The sequence below is a fragment of the Protopterus annectens genome, chromosome 3.part1 (genome assembly GCF_019279795.1).
Source record: "Protopterus annectens isolate FY-2018-M chromosome 3.part1, PAN1.0, whole genome shotgun sequence".
NCBI classification, from domain to species: domain Eukaryota; kingdom Metazoa; phylum Chordata; order Ceratodontiformes; family Protopteridae; genus Protopterus; species Protopterus annectens.
In genome coordinates, this window is record NC_056732.1 from 1,702,378,139 (window position 1) to 1,702,402,285 (window position 24,147).

The 24,147-nt window shown below is 38.5% G+C and overlaps 1 protein-coding gene across 1 annotated transcript in view; it reads left to right on the top strand.

Annotated features, from left to right (window-relative positions):
- Positions 1-24,147, top strand: part of LOC122797837 (putative GPI-anchored protein pfl2) — a 192,060-nt gene that overhangs the window by 135,621 nt on the left and 32,292 nt on the right. The window contains exon 9 of the mRNA XM_044066358.1: positions 23,740-23,787. Coding sequence (XP_043922293.1) covers positions 23,740-23,787 — 48 coding nt within the window. The remainder of the gene's footprint in view (positions 1-23,739; positions 23,788-24,147) is intronic.

A 24,147-nucleotide genomic window follows, 5' to 3' on the forward strand; every position in this document is an offset into this window, starting at 1 on the left:
TTTTAAGTTTGAAAGTCATCATGCTTTAAAAGTTGTTTTACTAACAGGTTTCCTGTGTCATAGAGAGGGATCTATAGATTGCAAGGAAGTTGTATAGGATTTTGTCTGTGGTAATTTGAATGTGGAGAAGCTCAAGTGCATCATCCTGTTTGACCAGCCTTGATGTATATATTTTTTTTATATAAATTGATACACGTCCATCTGTGCTGTCCAAAGCTTTAAACCATGTTTCAGTGACTGCACAATCATTGCACTACATTGGAAGTAGTTTAAATAAAATGCGAGGTTTCAAAGACTGGTGGTACACCAATCAGCCCTCATACTGCTAGATTAATTAAAACCTTTTCATTCTTCTCCTGTTGCCCTTCTACATCTATTTAAGAGCTTTACAAAGTGAAGAGCAGAACTGGTGAAGAGGTCTAGATATATTACACTGCCTATCTGGGTAATTGTAGAGTTTTATAGACATGAAAAAGAAAGCAGCTGTAATTTGTGTTTGCATCACTGAAGATTCTGTGCTTTTGAAAGATAAAATCAGCTAATGTTTCATTGCACATGCTCACTTCAATAAACTGCTTATATTTTTGTTTGACATTTACTTGGAATTAAAATACAAATGTCACACCAAGCTATATGGGAGAAAACGCTGAGAGAATAAAGGCACCACTTTTGAGATTTTAATTATTTTCTTCTGATTTTTTGTTTAAAATTACTGCTTTGCCGCCTACTTTTCGGCATTTTCTGGCTTGCTAAAGTTGATATCTGTATTAGAAACAGTATTTAGAACACATCTAGAGCCTGTTTACTGCAATTCCTGTGTTGCACTTAACTTAAAATCAGTTTTTCTTAAAATTGCATTTTATCTGACTCTGGCCTAGCACTCAAGTGTGGGGTCATTTATTGCACTGTTCTGACTATTTTGCTACTTGTGTATCTCTGCTACCTTAAAACTAAAAAAAAAAAAAAAAAAATCTTGCTTTTTTCCCACTTTCTGAAATTTAAGAAAGTTCAGTTACAGATTTGCTGTTCTGAATTGTTTGTAAGTTTCTTGGAGGCCAGTGCTTGCTTGGGCTAAAAGGAAGTCTCTGTGTTCACCAGTGGCAGTGGTTAACACTGAGCAACCTGCCTGTCCCTGTAGGAGTGGTTACTGCCTAGAAGCTGTAGTTTTATTGGCCATTTTGGGTCAATTCCAAAGTCCTTGAACTCTCTCTCTTAAAACCCTGCTGCCTCGTGGTTTTGGCATCTTTCCAGGCTTGATAGTGGTTGCTGAAGCACCTACCAAGGTGGGAAAACACTGAGAGAAGAAAGGAGCCACTTTAGAGATTTTAAGTATTTTCTTCTGATTTTTTGTTTAAAATTACTGCTTTGCCACCTACTTTTTGGCATTTTCCGGCTTGCTAAAGTTGATATCTGTATTAGAAACAGTATTTAGAACACATCTAGAGCCTGTTTACTGCATTTCCTATGTTGCACTTAATTTAAAATCAGTTTTTCTTAAAATTGCATTTTACCTAACTCTGGCCTAACACTCAAGTGTGGGGTCATTTATTGCACTGTTCTGACTATTTTGCTACTTGTGTATCTCTGCTATCTTTAAACTAAAAAAAAAAAAAAATCTTGCTTTTTCCCACTTTCTAAAATTTAAGAAAGTTCAGTTACAGACTTGCTGTTCTGAACTGTTTGTAAGTTTCTTGGAGGTCAGTGCTTGCTTGGGCTAAAAGGAAGTCTCTGTGTTCACCAGTGGCAGAGGTTAACACTGAGCAGCCTGCCTATCCCTGTAGGAGTGGTTACTGCCTAGAAGCTGTAGTTTTATTGGCCATTTTGGGTCAATTCCAAACTCCTTGATCTCTCTCTCTTAAAACCCTGCAACTCTCCTTTTTGCGTGGTCTTGCGCACAGAGAAGCATTGGAAAGTGCCACTTAAACAGGTTTAAACTATTCCCGGTTCCACAAAGTCTAATCTTAACTTTTTCCCTTAGGACTACTCTAAATCTTAAATTAAGCACTCTATTTTCATTCTAAAGCCCTGCACTTGATCATACAAGTAATATCATAGGTAAACACTAATAAACATAAGCAACTACATCCTCTTATACACCTTTTAAGCACTTGCTCCCTATTGGTTCTTTCTAATCAGTCAATAAGTAGTTCCCTATATTATTCAGGCATGTCCAAAGGTCAGTTTTGGGTTTACTCTCCAGTACAGCTGGTGAATCTGGGAATCTTGAGGCAATGTTACAACTGCCTTATGTATAGAGACCACCCCCTCCTCCTCCCAACAAGCTCAAATATATGTGAGAGATGCAACTATATAGCCACACTGGAGGCTAAGCTCTCTCAACCAAGTACTGGCACAGTCTGTCAGGAAGAGAAGGTAACCACACACACCACAAATCCAGTCTCACATAGACCTATCGCATCAGCAAACCAAATACATAAACACACAAAAACAAACTTAGAGGCTCTAAATAAAAATCTACCTAAGCAGCAGAGACCTCCAAAGCAGACATCCAAGCAACCCCTACCACGAAACAATACCCACATAGCACATAGCTCACAAAGTCAGTGTGCCACACAGTCACAGCCCTTAAGGCTAAACAACACACCTAATACACTTGTAATAGGTGACTCTATTGTCAGACACACTGACATCCCACTCACCAGGCTGAACAAGGAGAAGAAGGTCACTGTAAGCTGCCTGTTGGGTGCCAGGATCTGCCACATAACACAAGCACTCAGGTCACTCCGAAGCAAGTACAAATATGACTCTGTCATTGTCCACCTCCAGGACTGCATGGATCAGGCAATCCCAAATAAAACCAAGACTCTTTCCACCAAAGGCAAATGCCCAGTCTGGTGGACCCCATCCATAAACAAACTTTACAATAAGAGGAGGAAGCTATTACATGATAGAGCAAAATCCCTAAAAGGGAAGACACCCTTGATCATTATTAGTAAAAAATTACGAGCGCTCATAAAATCATCCAAGGCCAATTTTGAGAGAAAAATTGTCATAGACTCAAAAGACAATCATAAGGCCTTCTTTAGCTATGTTAGAAACCTGGGTGGAAACTCCCAGATATGCTCAGAATTAGTCCAAAATTATACAAAAATCACTGAACCCACAGAGATTGCCAACATCCTGGCAGACAGGTTCAGTGCAAATTTCACCCTTCCTTCCCCCCAAAAGGAGAGATAACTATCCCAGTGGAGAGTAGCCTCCCCAACATCTCAAAAGCGCAGGTGAGAACTGCTCTCTCTAAAGCTAAAAACACAGCATCAATGGGACCGGATGGTGTCCCTGGCTGTGTGCTACATGAACTCAATGAGGAACTAAACCCGCACATAAGGCTGCTGTTCAATCTTAGCCTTACCACAGGATACGTACCCAAGGAGTGGTGTATGACAACTGTGGTCCCACTTCACAAAGGCGGTGCTTCTACGGACCCTGGTAATTACCGCCCCATAAGCTTAACAAGCCTGGTCTGCAAAGCTGTGGAGAGGATCATAATGGAACTCATAAATAAAGACACAGGGGACCGATGGACATTGGATCCGACCCAGTTTGGCTTTGTTAAGGGCAGATCATGCCTCTTGAACTTGGTCGACTTTTTCGAAACAGTCACCAAGGCCATTGATGAGGGTAAGGCAGTTCACACAGCCTACCTTGACCTTGCAAAAGCTTTCGACACAATACCCCACTCGGGTATCATAGAAAAACTTACTAACCTAAATGTAAACCCATATGTCACAAGATGGGTTGCAAACTGGCTAAATGATAGAACCTTGAAACACAGTAGTGATAGTACCCAGTTTCAAACCACAAACGAAGTTACACCAAAACCAGTTTATTCGATAAAGCTTTCGGGTCTACACCCTTCATCAGTATAATTTTACAACAGAAATGAGACATTTAAGTAGGAGAACCAATTAAACAAATGCTTCAGCCCAACCCACTCACTCACTAACCTAAAATTATTTAAAAGGGCAACCCCATACACACAAGATAATTTTTATATATACACATACAAAGAATTTAAATTCACTTTAAATATATCTTAAAATAGCTTAAAATATATACACATATATACATACAACACGTACATGCATGATTCACATTATTCAAATAAATGTAAACATATATTTATACCTAAGAGATAATAAAAATAAAATAATGCCCTCTTACTATAGCTAATAGCTTCATAATTTTTCTCTTTGCTTCTTCACTAATAAGGGTTTTAAATTCACAGCATTATTCAAACCTGGACTCATGTCTGCTTGGAGCCTAATGATCCATTCCAATTCCTTTAATTCTAGGAGGTTATTAATGTCTCCCTTTCTTATACTAATATTGACTGCTGCCAATACCCTAAACTTGAATATATGATTACTTCCTTCTTCCATAATGTGCTTACTTAAAGCATTAGTTTGTAGCTTTCTTCTAATGTCTGACTTGTGTTCTATTATCCTTTCTTTGAGTTTTCTAGTATTTTTGCCTACATAAAATGAAGTGCAGGCTAAACACGATGCTAAATATACAATTTTTTCTACATTACATGTGGTCAGTGTATTTATTTTATAAATCTGTCCATCAGTAGGATGTTCAAAATAATCTCTACCCTCAAATAAATCATTGCAGCATGAACAATTATAACATTTCCTTGTGCCTATCTCTTTCTGAGTTGTAGGTTTACTCTTGAAATCTTTATAGCAAAGCTTTTGTTTTAAAGTTTCTGCACTTCTATAAGCCAAAGAAGGTTTACTTACTTTGTATGTGTATATATAAAAATTCTCTTGTGTGTATGGGGTTGCCCTTTTAAATAATTTTAGGTTAGTGAGTGAGTGGGTTGGGCTGAAGCATTTGTTTAATTGGTTCTCCTACTTAAATGTCTCATTTCTGTTGTAAAATTATACTGATGAAGGGTGTACACCCGAAAGCTTTATCGAATAAACTGGTTTTGGTGTAACTTCGTTTAAAGGACAAAACCCACAGGGTTAGAGTTGCTGGCGCTATGTCAGACTCCAAGCCGGTCACAAGTGGTGTCCCACAGGGTTCAGTCCTGGGCCCCCTCTTGTTTGGCATCTACTTTTCAGAAGTACAGGCAAACATAGGAGGACTATGGCTGACAAAGTTTGCAGACGACTGCAAACTGGGTGCTATAGTTGAAAATACATCAGACACAGATATCCTTCAGAGGGGTCTCACGGAAACGGATAGCTGGTGCCAGAGCCATGGCCTAAAGTTAAACACCAAAAAATGTATAGTCATACCCTTCGGGAAAAACAAGGTAACCCCAAGCTACCATATAGTTGGCAACCCACTAAGCACAGAAGAGGTTATCAGGGACCTGGGGACCCAGGTTGACAGAAACCTTTCTTTTGACACTCACATTGCCAAAGTGGTTAGAAAGACCTTCTACATTGCCCACCTGATCATGAAGGGATTCACATCCAGATCAAGTGAGGTCATTGTTCCCCTGTACTCTTCACTTATCAGACCAATGATTGAGTACAATGCCCCATTCGGAATGTATCTCACCTGACACCTGCAGCAATTGGAAAGACCCCAAAAGTTCCTCACCAAAAGGATAAAGGGACTCAAAAATATGTCATATGCTGCCAGACTGAAGAAACTCCAGCTCTATTCAGTTGCATACCATCTGCTCAGAGGTGACCTGTGCCTGACATACAAGGCCATGTCCAACCCAGAATTAATGGACATGCTCCACCTCAAAAAATCCAAATCCACCAGAACCACAAGAGCAAGCAACTTAAACCTCAACACGGACATAAATAGGACATGCTGGAGGGACAGATTCATCACCCAGAGACTCCCTATGCTGTGGAATAGAATCCCGGTCCATGTGAGGCAGAGCACCTCGCTGGCTCTGTTCAAGAGGAATCTTGACCAGTGGATGGGAGATCGTAGGTTTACCCCGGGAATCATCTCTGTGTCACTGCTGGACAGAGGCACGGCAAACTAATGGGCATAGTATTCTTCAACATAAGGGGTGGTGAAAGCCACAAAACTTTGGGCTAGGCTTATAAATGCCTTAGGGCAGATAGCCTAGTATAAACCTATGAACCTATGAACCTATGCTGGTGTGAATGACCTGAGATGTACCTCCCTGGACTACATGAAAAAAGACATAGATGAGCTCTTTGATCATGTAGCCAAGGCCGATATGACCCTGACCTTGAGTAGCATCTTATCCTCATCAAGAATGATGCCACAGTATAAAGACAAAATGATCAATTTTAACAATTGGCTAAAGTATTAGTGTCATTCAAAGGGGATCCAGTGTCTGTCAGCCTGGGATGACATGCTCGACAAGCCACGTTGCATCACTAGGGACGGCTTGCACCTGTCACTCCTGGGTTTTCAAATACTGGCAAAGGCTCTTGCTTCCCCCATAGTGCCTTTTTTTGGCAAGACTCAAAAGACAAACCCACCTCCATAGACAACACAAAGAAAAAAAAACTAAGGGTAATGCTGCTCAACGCCAGAAGTCTAAACCTCAAGATGCATGCACTCAAGACTCTTCTCAGTATGGAGAATATCGATATCTGTGCAGTAACAGAAACCTGGTTCAAGGCTCCTGAGACCACCCCAGCACTAACAGGTTATACTTCATACCATGCTTTCCGGCCCTAAAACTCAGACCGAACCACTAAAGGAAGGGGAGTATTCATATTTATCAAAGATACCCACACCTCCAGGTTAGTGGCACTGCACGAAGTATCAGAGACCATCCATGTGCAACTAACAGTGGGCAAAACTGCCTTTTAGTTTGTAGCCTGCTACAGACCACCCTCGCAAACACTGGAACCTCACTCGACTTTCCTGAGAACACTGGAGAATATGAAGGTCTCTCCAAGCACCATTATATTGGGTGACTTCAACTACCGAAACATTGATTGGGAAAACTACTCAAGCCCAAACACCCTCTCCCAATGGTTCCTAGAATTTATCAACTCAAATGCTATGGAACAACTGATCACCACTCCCACAACAGGGGAAAACAAATTGGATCTGGTCATCACCAACATCGGTTCTCTATGTTCCACACCAGATGTATACTCCTCATTGGTAAGATGAGACCATAAACTAATCTCACTGGACATCCATATTCTGTCCCCACCCCTAGCCAAGGAAACCACGGTAAAGAACTTCTCAAAAGCAAACTTCACACTTCTCAAAACCGAGGTGGAATCCTTCAAAGCCCCCGGGCCAGTGGAAAATATGGCCCAAAATGCAGAATCCTTTACAAAAGCATTCTATGGACACCTACAGGAATGCATGGAACATGCTATCCCAAATAAAACCAAGACTCACTCCTCCAAGGCAGGAGACCTGTCTGGTGGACCCCAGCCATAAATAAGCTATAAAACAGAAGGAGAAAGCTACTACATGATAGAGCAAAATCCCAAAAAGGGAAGGCGTCTCTGTTCAGTACTAGCAAGAAACTACGATGCCTCATAAAATCATCTAAGGCCAGCTTCGAAAGAAAAATTGCAGAAGACACTAAAGATAATCACAAGGTCTAGTTATGTCAGAAACCTGGGAGGCAACTCCCAAATATGCTCTGAGTTAGTGCAAAATGACAAAAAATACACTGATCCCAGACATTGCCAACATCCTGGCAGAGAGGTTCAGTGCAAACTTCTCCCCCCTTCCCCCGCAAAAGAGAAAATGTCTATCCCAATAGAGTATAGCCTTCCTGAGATCACAGATGCACAGGTAAGAGCTGCCCTCTCCAAAGCAAAAAACACAGCATCAATGGGAGCAGACGATGTCCCGGGCTGCGTCTTACATGAGCTCCAAGAAAAACTAAACCCTCATATAAAGTCACTGTTCAATCTCAGCCTTACTATAGGATATGTACCCAAGGAATGGCATACAGCAACAGTGGTCCCACTCCACAAAGGTGGTGCCACAACAGACCCCAGAAACTATCGCCCTATAAGCCTGACTAGCCTGGTCTGCAAAGCTATGGAGCGTATCATCATAGAAATCATAAACAAAGACATTGGGAACCTCCAGACGCTGGATCCTACCCAATTCAGCTTTGTAAAGGGCAGATCTTGCCTCTTGGACCTGGTCAACTTCTTTGAAACAGTTACCAAAGCCATAGATGAAGGGAAGGTAGTCCACACAGCCTACCTGGACCTCGCAAAAGCCTTCGACACAATACCCCACTCGGGCATCATAAATAAGCTCACCAGCTTAAATATCAACCCTATGTCACAAAATGGGTTGCAAACTGGCTCAGGGATAGAACCCACATGGTCAGAATAGCAGGTGCCATGTCAGACTCTAAACCAGTTACAAGTGGTGTCCCACAAGGCTCAATCCTGAGACCTCTCTTGTTTGGTATATATTTCTCAGAGGTACAGGCTAACACGGGTGGACTATGGCTGACCAACCTCAAAGATGACTGCAAACTGGGCGCCATAATCGACTCTCTGGCTGACACAAGCATCCTCCAAAAGGGTCTCACATAGATGGATAACTGGTGCCAGAGCCATGGCCTAAAGCTAAATGCCAAAAAGTGCATAGTCATCCCCTTTGGGAAAAACAAATTGCCCACAAATTACTACATAGGTGGTAAGCCATTAAGTACGGAAGAAGTAATTAGGGACTTGGGGACCCAAGTAGATAGCAATCTCTCCTTTGACAATCACATTGCCAAAGTGGTTAGAAAGACCTTCTATATAACAAACCTTATCATGAAAGGATTCACATCTAGATCAAGAGAGGTCATTGTGCCCCTCTACTCATCACTTATCAGGCCCATAATTGAATACAATGCCCCATTTGGGATGTACCTTACCCGACACCTGCAGCAACTGGAAAGACCCCAAACGTACCTCACCAAGAAGATCAAGGGGCTCAAACAGATGCCCTGTGCAGCTCGGCTAAAAAACTCCAGCTCTACTCAGTTGCATACCGCCTACTCAGAGGCGATCTGTGTCTGACGTATAAAGCCATGTCCAACCCAGAATTAATGGACATGCTTCACCTCAGAAAATTCAAATCCCTTAGAGCACAGAAATAAATAGGACATGCTGGACGGACAGATTCATATCCCAGAGGCTCTCCTCACTCTGGAACAAAATCCCAATCCATGTTAGGCAGAGCCCCTCACTGACCTTCTTCAAGAGAAATCTTGATGAGTGGATGGGAGATCGTAAGTTTAGCTCTGAGATCTCTTCTGTGTCACTGCTTGACAGAGGTACAGTATACTAACCTTAAAAGGGCTACCTTCTGTAACCTACTATACAGAGGCACAGTCAACTAATCTAAAAGGGTGGTGAAAGCCAAACACACTCTGGCTTGGCTTATAAATGCCCTAGGGTAGCTAGTCTAGTATCAACCTATGAACCTATGAACCTATAGTACAAAAACTGCATATGCTGTTGTGCTCCATTCTTATTTTTGCCAGTACTAGAAGGTTTGAATTTGAGTAAGATAACTATTATAAGAGAAGTAGAAGGCATTATACCGTTTTAACTGGTAATAATTCCAGAGATACAGATAACTTATCAAATACCTTAAATTTTCTAAGAGATAGTTTGAGTGAGATTGGAGCTGTATATAATTAAATACAGCTGTATCTTAGGCGAGTTTGGAAGTGTCTAATGGTACACATTGGATATTCAAGAAAAGGAATTAACTTAATTTTTAAAAGTAAGGATAGTTATTTTTTGACATGTGATAATAAGATATGGAGGAAACTTATTGTATGTTCTTATAATTTATAATGGCAGTTATTCTATATAAGTAAAAGCATAATACAGTTAAGGACAACAAAGATTAAACAGTTTTGTCTCCCTAGATGTGGTTTTATGTCAGAGATCAAAACATTTGTATGTGCATATGTGTGTGTGTGTGTGTGTGTGTGTGTGTGTGTGTGTGTGTGTGTGTGTGTGTGTGTGTGTGTGTATGTGAGATCTCAAACACAGAATGCTTCTGTTTCAATTTATTGTCCATTCTTACAAAATCCATTATGACTTAAATAGGTCACTTGTTAATATATGAGTTTTTGGGTGTATACTAGGCTAATTATCACAAGGGTCCTCTTAAACCTAGCCATGCATCTAAAGTTGTATTTGACAAATGTTGGTACACTAAGATGATAGTTTTAGGGGTATATGTAGATTAGGACTTGGATATTCAAGCAGTATATATTACTTCTGTCCATTGGAGACATTAGAGGCCAGTTCAGGGGGTATATCCTGATTACCATTCATCAGTCAGAGTTACACTTCATGTGGTTTAGGGGGAGACCTCTGCTTCACATTGATGGGAGGCCTATTCTAAAGAAAGGCTTATCACTGGAACACATAGCTGTCTTTCCAACATATCTTTTTGTGTTATAGACAAGGTGTTGATCTCTATATAGAAGGCTCATTGGAGCAGATTATGAAAGTGCTTTACAGTTTAGGCATAGCTTGCCCCTCATCAATTTGTAAGAGGTGGAGTTCAGGGATTGGGCTTTGAGGAGATATGAGTGGGACATTTTGTATATGCCCTATGTTCTGCAATGGGGAGCCTCTGTGGACATTCCAGCTGTTAAATGTGCCAGGTCAGGTATCAGGTAAAGACTTACAGCCAAGAAATAGGCATATTTAGAAGGTGCAATGTATATTATCTGCAACAGAAAGAAGATATAATACATTGTCCATATCTGTTTTGCTTCAGTTATTTTTCTATCTTTATATCTATATATATATATATATATATATATATATATATATATATATATATATATATATAATATATATATGTATATATATATATATATATATATATATATGTGTGTGTGTGTGTGTGTGTGTGTGTGTGTGTGTGTGTGTGTGTGTGCGTGTGTGTATATATTTATATATATATATATATATATATATATATATATATATATATATATATATATATATATATATATATATATATATATATATATGTCTGTATACTGTACCTATATCCTTCTTTTTATATAATGTGGACTAATGTATTCTTTTGTAGTCAGTTACCAGGGGTGAATACATAAATCAGACAAGTAAAATAGATTTATAATGCATTTCTTCCTATTAAACAAAATACTCTTTCTCAAGTTTCTTCATGATGTTTATGCTTCATATTCATATGTTTATATATATATATATATATATATATATATATATATATATATATAGTTACAAAAGCTTTACCTTATCAAATACGTAAAATATGAGATCACTTGCGCTTCATTAAAATGCTTTCTTTTCTTTCTTGGAAAAGACTATTAATTGTAATTTATTGAATTAACCTTTTAAAAGTAACTTCTGAGCTGCATGTATTTAAAGTTCTAGCATTTTTTTATTGTCTTTGGTAAAATGGAGGCTAGAAAAATTATATTTAACATTTGGTTACTGGGAAAGTCCAACTGGGACAGAGCCCATTTTCAATGGTGGCCCAGGGAGAAATGCTGCAGGTGCAAGTCTTTGGAATGTGGGTGGAAACTGGAGCATCTGAAGGAGACACACATGAATGCAGGGATGGCATACAGACTCCACACAGAAGTAACCCCAACTGAGAGTCAAACTAGAGATCCTCTTGCTTTGAGGTGACAATGCTAACCACTGTACCACTGCCCTGCCATTTATGTGATTAATAGGAATCAATTCTATTTTTCAACTATGTTTTATTAAAAAATAGAAAATGTTAAACATAATATTGTCTCTTAAAATTTTAAAAACTTACAAAGAAATTTTTAGTATTCAATTTCTGCAGTCATAGCAGGTTTTATGTTCATGTTGGTTTGATTGTAGGTTTAGAAGACAGGAAGGATAGTTTGACTAGTTATATCTAGTTAAACTAGGATCCAGTGGACCTAGGTCATTTTTTAAATACATTAATATGTTTTATTTATTGGCTTTATTTTTTATTAGTAAGCATGTTAGGCTCATTTTTTTATTTTATCTTATTATTTTTTTAAGTTTGTCAGAACTAATAGAAATATTTGGTTTAATTTTTAATGTAGTTATTTTGTGCAACATATTAAATTATTTTCCTTTTTGCTTGGATTATAGATGTGGTCGCTATATTTTTTTATCTTTTCATATTTATGGTTTAAATAATTTAAAAAGGGGGCTCAGAATTTTTTTTTTAATTCAAATAATACACACATTCTAGTTCTGCCTGCAAGAAACAGACAAACTATCTGAAGAAATTAATAAATTAAATTTAAGTAAATACAATATATTAACTCATTCCTCTTTTACACATAAAAGAAGAGTTGCTGTCTTGTGGACACAAAATATTATAATGCCAAAAGCCTTATTTAAATATGAAGATAAAGAAGGCACATTTAATATACTTATAATCAAATATCAAAATAGAATTTATACTCCTGCTCATATGTGTTGGTTACCTGATATGGGCGCTAAAAAAAAAAATCAACGAAAAATAACTTATTAATAACACATATGGAAGGTAGTTTCATTCTGAGAGGAGATTTTAATTGTATTTTCAACAAAAATGATTTTAGAGCAAATAAACTTACAAGAATCACAGTGTCAGTGAAAGCACTTATAAGTCATGCAAATATTTTAAATTTAAAAGATCACTATAACTTTAAAGATGATCTCTATGATTCATAAAGGTTATCACTATCCCCCGGATTTACTAATCTTCCATGCAGGACTAGTCTAGTCTTGCACGGAAGTGGCCGCGTAGGAAAAGGATGACAGCACACCATGCATATTAGTGAAGGCGGGCTGCCCAACCTCCTAGGCTTACACAGAGCATGTGCGAGTGCAGGGGGGTTGTCTGAGAGCAGAGCTCTCAGAATAAACATGCCCATGCAATATAGAACAGAGGCAGAAAGGTTCATAGGTACATAGTTTAGTACTAAGCTAACTGCCCTGGCGAGCCATTTTAAGCCTAGCCAATTATTCCTTGTGAGACTTGCCATTAAGCCACCCTCCCAACCTTGGAAAGTGGAAATAAATGAGAGAGGCCACTCATAGGTGTCCACATATCCCAACCAACAGTTCCCCATGTGTACAACAACAACAGTACATATAAATAAACCGAAGAAAACATGTTATATTGATCTTAAATCTGAGTATAGCTAACTATAGGTGCGCGGATATGCCCATCGCTTAGTGATGGTTAAAGCAGCTTAAAAGGCCGAAGAGGATAACAAGGAAGATATATGCAAATGAAGCAGCACAGCAATAGTTTAGTGGGCAGAGCATCCGCCTAACGAGCAGGCAATTCCGGTTCGAGTCCCACTGCAGCACATACCATTTTCCATGTGAAATCTGTATATGAACATATTTTGTCATGCTTTGCTGTATAACCTACTAAATAACATTTAAATGTGAACTGGACAACTGTATTAATAAGGCACTATTAAGCAGGTTTAAGCACAAATAAGCAGAAGTAAGCATATATAAGCACTAGTAAGTGTGTTTAAGTGCGTTTGCATGAGGGTAAGCATTACCTACACAGATTAAGCAAAGTAGAAGCTAACTGAGTGTTAGAAACTGTAACAGGAGGTTAGCAGTGCTTATCTCTGCATAAACCCACGCACACCCATGTACAACTGCTTTAATGTGCCGTAATCACTCTGTACCCAATGGCCCATGTTCTGCCCAGCAACAAAATAAACAGCTTCTACAAGGCTCGAAATCAGGACGCTGTACACTATAGTCAGTAGTTAACCACTAAGCCATCATAGCAATACATATGAATGAGGTATCAGCAAAGTAATCCTCACCAGAGAAAAATCAAACCAAACATGTGAACTGAATCTATGTACAGTGTGATGTTGTATAACCTGCTACATAACATAAATATGTGAACTGGAGTACTGCAGTAAGCATAGATGTGAGGTGTTATTGTAATAAAGTGTAGAAGTCCCCAAGACCCCATACAGTGTATGTACACATGAATCATGGATACCAGACACATATATAACCTGCAATGAATAATAACTCACTGCCAAAAGGCAAATTAAATGCTAATTAACTATTAAGCAATGCTAATCGCTGCACAGCCCAACTTAGTAAGTGTAAGCAATGTGTAGGGCAGTCAATTCAATCTGTCTAGTGGTATACCTCTTTAAGCAGTGCCAACCTTAGGTAAGCAGGTGTGCCTATAGCTTAGCCTATTCAAATCTAGCCAATCACAGAAAGGTGCGAGAAATTGGCCATATTTAAACCCCACAAGTGGGAATACTAAACATAACTGGTTGTAGCTTCCTAGTGCAGGCAGAATGGCTGGAGTGGGTGAAGGCACCTGATTCAGAGCACAAAGCTGGGGCATCCAGGAGTCAAAAATCATGGTATGCCTCCTGGTAAAACACCATAAAGAGAGACTACTGCAGGGCCAGTACCAGGGCTTGCAGTATAAAATGGAGAACTAGGGCAGTCTCGCCTGTGACCTCACCAGTGCCACATGTATCCCCCGGACTGGTGAGAAAGGTCAGGCACCACCATGCTGACCTGAAGAGGTGGAGGGGGATGCACTGGAATAGTGGATCCAGGAATCTCATCAGATGCCTAATGCCCCAGTACTGAGTAAGTACTCATTCTACTAAGTAGGTAATATTAGCCTAGCTTGTGTATACTATGGATAGGTATGGCTAAATAGCATTGTATTTCTCTGACAGCTGAAAATGAGGGGGTTGCGAACCAGCAAGCCCATGATGCTAGGTTTCAAAGGCTGGGTTGTGAGGCAGGTTAGTAATTATTCTGCATGTACTGTCATAACAAATAAATATAACAGCCTGAGAAAGTGTCGTACCAGTAGAAATAAAGGTGTACTAATCAGTGAATAAAGGTATAACCCCTGGAGTGCTCCTATTTACTCTTCTATGTTGTTGAACTGTTGTATACTATAAATAGTACTGTTGTATTAAGCAATGCTACCCACACTGTGATATGCAGATAAAATGAGTATGAAGGTCTGTATAACAGTGAAAGTGCCAATAGGTCAGTCATATTGTACAAGTGACGGAGTCCTAGATAGAAAATATTAGAAAGCTTTACATTAATTCCCTGATAGCATAGTGTACTGTGATGTTAACTGTATGTTTTATGTCACACACAGCAGGGGTTTGAATCCCGGGAGTGCTAGTAAGTTGTATGCCTAATCATACCCCACACCTGTACAGATTTTTTTACAATGTTTAGAAAGAAAGCTGTATGCATAATTACACCCAACAGTACAGGATTTGCTAGAATGTTCAAATAGAAAGCTGTATGCATATTCATACCCCGCAAATGTTCCAATCTGTCTAGCATGTCCAGATAAATGGCCCACATCACCAGCCTGGTAACCTGTATCCCTGAAAAAGCAGTGTGATGATCCAAGAAATGTACGCAGCCATGAATGACATATAAATGATGTGTACATAGTCAGAGAATGTATATGAAAACAAACCTTCATTGCAACATCTCACCCAAAGTGTATGAGAGCCATTCTCAACATACATTGCACTAACACCGGCATCTTGTCACGCCTGTATGTAAGACACAGGTCACATATATAATAATCTGTAAACATACCATTGTACAATATAAGGCCATTGGTTAGTGTAATAATACATGTAAGGGACAGATCACTGTAGTGACTATGAATGTAGTGAAAACTACAAGGATATATTAGCTGTTAATTGAACTCTCTCTCTCTCACCCCTACCATATGTGCAATAATAACCCAATAACACACCTCAGTCGGTATGTGTACAGCCCAAACTTTTGTTGGGACATATGTCCTATTGGTTTATAAATATTCACATTTGTTTCTATGCATGTGTCATGTTAAAATACCTCCATACTAGTGGCTTGTTGCTATCAATGAAACCTGCATGCTGTTGTAATGGCCACTGTTGTTCCATATATGCATGTGTTCTGCTTGCTCTGCAACTGTTTTACATCTGGTGTGTTGGGTTAATGGGTATACCTATGCATACTGTTATAACTAATCCTGAATGCTGTCGACTATTACTAACCCATATCTGTCTGTAAACTGCAACACCATAGCCCGTCTGGGAAGGCCGGTCCCAGTGGACCCACCTGTCCCACCTCAGCTGGCCATGGCACCGGGCACCAGCACATCTGGGGTCCAGCCTGGGACATCCTCCTCCATAGGCCCTGCACCACCTTTGGGTAGAACCACTGCAGGGGATGGGGCTCAGCCCCCACCTGGGAGCGGGGGGTGGAGAGGAACCACTCACCCATTGTCAGGTCCAGGCCATGGTGTTTAGGGAGATGGATAGGGCTTTTCGAGACCAGCTACTCCAGCTTGAGGGCTGAGTGGCTCAATTAGAGGGTGAGCCTGCCCCTCTTACACAGCTCCCGGCACAGCCTCCTTTGGGGCCGTGAAGGTGCAGTGGTGACTGCCCATGGGTGGGGACCTCAATCCCACTGTTTCCATTTGGAGGCTCATGGGCTTGCGACTTCCAAACACCCCTCCCCGTCCAAGGTGTGCATGTGTCATATACTGCCCCTGTATGCATCCTGATTTACTTATCTGTTAACCTACCCAACCTACCTACCCAAATATATCTACTACCCCTCCCCAACAACCAGCTCTCACGTGAAAACAAAAATGGCAATCTGTTCCCCCAACAAAATCTCGCCCCATACACAGCTGTCCATTTTGCACAGATGTCCACTGAATACATGTAATCTGGTCTAATTGGCATAACAACAAATTTATGTTGTCCTCACCCCTCTCCCATGGTTTGAGTGTCCAAATTTACTTCCAAATTCAGTGTATATGCACCGCTGTTGCTCTAGATGAAATGGGCAGCTATGGACCTTCCCTATTCATACCTCTCAACTGTCCCTGAATTGACTCAAATTTTAGCTCTGTCCCTCTTAATCCCTCCTAAAACTAGAGACTTTTGGAGGAATGGTGGTGAATTTCACTTAATGAATAATGACATTAATTAAGAGTTATAGACTTCTTTTACTTCAGAAAATGTGTATTAATTCATATGCTCTGATTCTGTCAATATTTCAAGTTAAAAGGACTAATATTTTAAAAGTGTCCCTGATTGTCCCTGATTTTTCCTTGACTTGTCCCTGATTCTGTTGAAATTTGTCCCCGATTGGTTGAAAGATTGTACACCCTTCCTGCACATGCCTAGCTATTTTCCTTACTGTCTTTTCCTCTTTGTGCCCCTTTTTCACCACATTGATGTAAACCCTTTTTTTCTTTTCTTTTAAAGAAATGAGCATGGGGCTAAGCGGCAGTACTCACTTTTAAGCAGCAGTAAGTGGGTTTAAGCCTGTTTGTGCAGGGGTAAGCACTGTCTACACAGGTTAAGCAATATCACAGCAGTGCTTTCCTCCATGCAGAACTGCACAAACCTACTTAAAACTGCTTTAAAGTGCCCTAATTACACAGTATCCAACCACTGGTGTTCTGTACCACCAACCAAATAAACAGCTCCTGCAAGGCTCGAACCAAGGACCCTGGACACCATAGACAAAGGGATTTAACACTAAGCCATGACAGATACGAATAAAGTTGACGTTTTCAGAAATATATCATCCAGTCCAGTCATGCAACAGCACAGAGAATGTATACGTACAGCTAGATGGACGTGTGTGTGTAAATATATTACTATCTAAATGGATGCAACATATCTATAGACGTGGTATATATATATATATATATATATATATATATATATATATATATATATATATATATATACATATTATATAACACTATCCACATATATATACATACATACATATACAAATATATGAACAGATATACATGCAAATGCCAACAACTGCACATATATATGTCAACAGCCATAGGTCCACATATACACAGCAAATTATACATATGTACACAGATAAATGTCCCAATAGGTATATACGGACATAGTTAAAAATATGTAAGCAAATATAATCACCCACAGAGCTATATATGGCCAGACATCTGTAGATAGCAATGGTAGATTGACAGACACATACATGTCCACATGCACTGTGAAAGGCCTTGATAGGCCCCAAGCAATATACGTCACATATGAATTGGCATACCCCCCACCCAGACAAACACATCCACCCCACAAAACACTGTCAAGCTCAATGTAATGTATGCGTGTCATTGAAATAGGGATTTAAATTAGCTCTCGGTCATGTTCCTCATGTTGACATCACATCCCCTTCTCCCTCACCCACTAGGCAGCCCGAGCAGTACAGGCCCACCCAACCAAGGTCATCCACAACTTTATATAATGTTACCCACAGTTCTACTTCTCCCCACCTGCTGCACACACGCAGCCATCATTTCAACCCTGGTCACCAGCCCGTAGCTACCACACCAATACACATTGCCCCCTCCCCCCCTTGGGACCCATCCCTTATGTTGTCTCGACCCAAATATCCTAGGTCTGGCACATGCCATAGTCCATGCACATAGCCATGGATACCTATGTAACACTGAGTGTAGATAATCATTATTAAATGTAACAATATGTGTCAGAGTCATGGAAGGAAAGTCAAGGGCAAGAAAATAAAGGCACACAGATAAAGGGTTAAATGCAAATTTTGTACAGAAGTAACACCATTGAGTAAAGCCCTCAGATTGTGAAATAAGATGGCTTATTATATCATAACAAAATAAATAAATGAATACTGTTTCAGTTTGTGTAACATAGGCTCACTGTATGTCCTCTTTTAGGCAATTCTGCAACCACTACATCACAGAATGCCTCAGAACAACAACCAGGTAAGATGTGAAGGTACAAAATATAAACTGAGGTCATGTGCAAATATCCTTATGGTATCAAACAATTAATCATTACTACAACAGAATGTGAAAACAGGTTCAATTCATTCCTCTAATTTATAGGTATAAGTTACAGGCTATTCCAGAATACACTAAAAAGACAGACAACCGTTCTCAGACTGCATGTTGATCTTTGTGATCCCAATATGTACAAACTGAATACAGAGTCACAAACAATAATACTTGAAATTAAATGCTAATCATTGCACCTTATTATATCTCTTTGAGGTTCAGAAGAATAGCAAAACTCTAAAAAAAATAACAGATAAAGGTTAAAATGCAAAATGTGCAGAAAAGTATCACCAGTGAGTAAATCCCTCAGATAGTGGAGTGAGCTGGCTTCTTCTATCACAATAAAATTAATAAATTTTGATTCATTATATTTAACCTCAACTCTATATATGTTCTATTTCAGGCATTTCTGCTGCCAGTGCACCAGAGACTGTCTCAGCTCAACAACCAGGTAAGACATGAAGGAATAAACTATTATCTGAGGTCATGTTCAAGTATTTTATGGCAATACACAAAACAATTAAGTATTACCACTACAGAATCTAAAAGCAAGTTAAATATATTCATGTTCACTGATTGGTACATGGGTTTCTCATAAAGGAAAATATTTTCAACAAGCCTGTTTGCTATTATTGGATTTCACTTAATGTTTAAAAAATATATATTTCTAATATATTAAATTGGAAGACTGTTCCTTTCAATGCCTTTATAAATTCTTAAGAGTTTGGATTCATGTTGAAAGATGCAAGACATGAGTAATAGTATAACTCACAAGGAATGTTCAAACACCACTTCATATTTCAATATCAGCAATCCAAAATGTGTCTCAAAACACACATAAGAACCTCCTAAAAGAACTGTGGAAATCAGCATCAACATTTTAAAGGTGATCATTGTAAACTTAAACAAATCAACAGCAGTTTAATTGGAAGTCAGGGTGTACATTCTAATTCAGAGATTGCAGAATTTCATATTTTTTCCAAACAAATAAGGAACAGAGGTTTCACAAGTCTTTCATCTATGTAGCAAGCATGTGGCAGACACAGTATATGATGCTAGGAATTGCAGGGGACATTCTTCCAAAAACACTTAAATATTTAACATCAGGTTTCCAATTCACTCCGTTCCTGGGATTGCATTTACATTTCAGAAAGTTGGACTAGTAATACACAACTTTATAGTACAATATAGAAACACATATGCAGATCTGTAGGAAATGTCATTGTGCTTACAGTGTCATATGCAGTGCTAAATATTTTTTTAAAAAGTATAAAGTAACTAAAAAAGTTATGAATGGCCTAAGTGAACCTCAAATACCAGTTAAAGAAGAAATATATCTTACATAAAACCAAAAGGAGCAACTAGGCTGATGCAGAGTCACAAGTAGAAATGAAAGGCAAAATCCTCAGGTTAAAATCCAAATGAAAGGCAAAATCCTCAGGTTAAAATCCAACTTTAATTCCACTGCAGGTGAGATAAGCGCTTTCACTCATTCATTTGAGCTTCATCAGATCATGTAACAAAGACCTTCAAGTACATAGGCTACATTTATACAGTTAAAACATCTCCTACTGGCTGCTTCTTGTTACATATGCATGAGTTAATCTAAGCTTAAAAATATATGCACATATAAACATGCTGAGATGTATAAAATGACAAAGTAAATATAAAAAACATATAAAAACTCTCCATGAACACTCAAGATGCTCTGAATAAGTATATATAGATATATATGTCAAAAGAAATCTATTTCAAGGGGTAAAAACATATATGTTCCATCATTTATTATAAAATCTACAAACATTCCTCCGTTTGTTTAACATAGGTTTAATGGAGGCGCTCTCATTGAGACCTAAACCCCTATCTGCTCTCAATCTAACTATCCACATACTCTCCTTACTCTCAGTATGGTTCCTAATGTCACCTCCTCGTATACTGGGTTTAATATTCTCAAGAGCTCTAAATAGGAAATAATGTTCAGGACCTGCTTGGGCTACGTGCTTAGCTAAGGCATTGTGAGGTGAAGCCTTCCTAATGTGGTAAAGATGTTCTCTTATCCTGTCTTTAAAATGATGATTGGTTTTGCCAACATAAAATGCATCACATATTTGGCACACTGCCAAATAAACTATATGAGTAGTATCACAGGTAGCTACAGCACGTATGCTAAAGTTAGTGTGCATGTCAGGATGTTCAAAAATGGACTGGGGTCAAGAGAATTACAATAATTACAGCGTCCACATGGTTTTGTGTGTTCAAGAGGCATTGACCATTCATCCCTTTCTGAATAGCATAGCATTCTCCTTAAATTTAATTTGTTCCTATATAAAAAAGAGGGTTTAGTCCCCACAAGTTTACCGATGGTGTCATCAGTACAGAGAATAGGCCAGTGTTTCATAATAATATTCTTGATTGCTGGACAATCAGTACTATATGGTAAAGAAACCCTTACATGAGTTGATCTATCATCTCTACCATTGTCTATTGTAACGGATCCACCAGTAATAACTGGTCCAAAATAAGGGGCTGCTCTGTTCAGTCTAAGTTTATTGACATCTAAGAGGTTGGACTCAATCTCTTGTGAGCTATAGCCCCGTTCTTCTAGCCTTATCTTGAGGTCACTCACTTCATTTAGGAAGCCTTCTTCTGTGGCATTTAGCCTAGAGGTTCTCATCCCCTGGCCTCTAATGATATTCTTAAAAATATGCGGTGGGTGCATACTATCATGCTGTAATAGAGTATTAAAATAGCAAGGTTTCCTATAGACACCTGTATTAATCAAACCACATGCTAACTTTTCTATATACAAGTCAAGAAATTCTATCTTCTCTCTAGAGTGATTCATACTGAAGGTTAAATAGCCAGTGAGGTTGTTCAATATAGTATGGAACACAACCAAATCATCAACACTGCCTCTCCATAAAACAAAAACGTCATCCACGAAACGTCTATAAAAAGTTACATGTTGTTTAAACATTTCTAAATTAAAGAGACTCTCAAATTCCCAAAATGCCAAAAACATGTTTGCATAGCTGTTGGCACAAGGTGTGCCCATGGCTACGCCACCTCGCTGTTGGTAAAACTTGTTGTCATAGGTGAAAAGATTGTTATTCAAAATGAGTTCAAGGAAATGTACAATGAGGTCTACTTTAACTGATGTATATTCGCTATGTAAGAGTAGATACTCAGTGATATAAATCAGGCCTATGTTATTTGGTAACACAGTAAACAAGGACTTGATGTCAAACGTTACAAAAATCAAGTTATCAACGTCACAAATGCCACCTAAACAGTCATACAAATCTGTTAAAAACTGTTTGGAATCTTTCAGTACAACTTTGTTCTTATTTAATATAGGTCGCAAATGTTTCTCAACATAGACAGAAAGGTTTTCAGTGATCCAATCCTGACCAGACACTATGGGTCTCATTGGTGGGTCAATGGAGTCTTTGTGAATCTTAGGTAACCCATGTATTGTTGGTACAAGTGGGTTCTTAACAAAGAGATAGTCAAACAATTCTTGATCCAAGATATCACCTTTCAACATATCTAATAACATATTGTTTACGTGACTAATAGTGGCTTGCACTATTTGTTCGTTAACTTGTAAATAGAAATCATCTTCCAAGAGTTTAATCATAGCATCATGATATTTGCTAGTGTCCATAACTACTATCTGACCACCTTTATCAGCTGGTTTGATGCTTATGGACTGTAATGACTGGAGTTTAAGTAAGCTAGTCTGCTCCCCTCTAGTCAAATTACCATTCTTCCTATATTTCTTTAGAGAAAAATATTCATACAAATCATCCTCAGTTAGTTTCAAATATGCCTCAACTAGCGGATGATTAGGTGGGACAAAGTTGCTAAGCTTCTTAAACTTTGGTGGTCTAGTAACGTTATTGTCTGTCAATTCACTATCAGTTTTATCATGAAATAGCAGTTTAAGCATAAGATTTCGACATGAACATCTCAGGAAAAGGTTCCCAAGCACCAATCTAAAGCACAACTTTGAAAACTGGACTTACAGAATCATGGACTATAATTTACAACCCAGGTCAGGAAATGGTAAGAAAACTAGCCCAAATTCTCTTTTTCCCCAAAACTGCTTGATGAAGTTATAAACTGAAGGTCACATGATAAACAAAATTTCAACACATCAAACTGGGAAGCATTGTAAGTAATTTATTAAAAAAGTATAGACTTAGTTCGCTAGACTAATTTTCAGACACATCTTCATGGGTTACAACCGACAGTGCTCAAACTAACATCAAAGCAGCTGGAAACCTTACTTGTTAAATGAAATCTTTTCTCATATTTCAGTTTTACCAGTTTTCAAAATCTCAGATTAGCTCTGTAACACTTTAAAACTACAATGTTTGTAGAGCAGGGGATATATTATTTACATCCATGTTTTTAGACAAATCAAACACTAGTTAATTACATCCAATCAAAAGACAGCCATCAGGTTAGCAACAAACAAAAACATTCAGGTTGTTTCACATGCATTTTTTAATTCATTCCTTCATTCATACATACTTTATCATATTTAGACTCACAAGGAAAGTAAGAGGGTGTTGCAGAATCCACTAAAATTACAGACAACCATACTTGTACTGCAGGGTGAACTTCAAGTGCCCATATGCACAAACTGAAAATAACAACAAGTGTATTAATTAAATAATTTAGATGCTCATTATTAAATGTAACAATATGTGTCAGAGTCATAGAAGGAAAGTCAAGGGCAAGAAAATAAAGGCACACAGATAAAGGGTAAAATGCAAATTTTGTACAGAAGTAACACCATTGAGTAAAGCCCTCAGATTGTGCAATAAGATGGCTTATTATATTATAACAAAATAAATAAATGAATACTGTTTCAGTTTGTATAACCTGGGCTCTCTGTATGTTCACTTTTAGGCAATTCTGCAACCACTACATCACAGAATGCCTCAGAACAACAATCAGGTAAGATATGAAGATACAAATATAAAATGAGGTCATGTGCAAATATTCTTATGGTATCACAGAAACAATTAATCATTACCACCACAGAATCCGAAAACAGGTTCAATTCATTCCTCTAATTTATAGGTATAAATTACAGGCTAATCCAGTAGACACTAAAAAGACAGACAACCATTCTCAGACTGCATGATGATCGTTGTGATCCCAATATGCACAAACTGAATACAGAGTCATAAACAATAATACTTGAAATTAAATGCTAATCACTGCACCTTATTATATCTCTTTGAGGTTCAGAAGGACAGCAAAGCTCTAAAAAAAAAAAAAAAACAGATAAAGGGTAAAATGCAGAATGTGCAC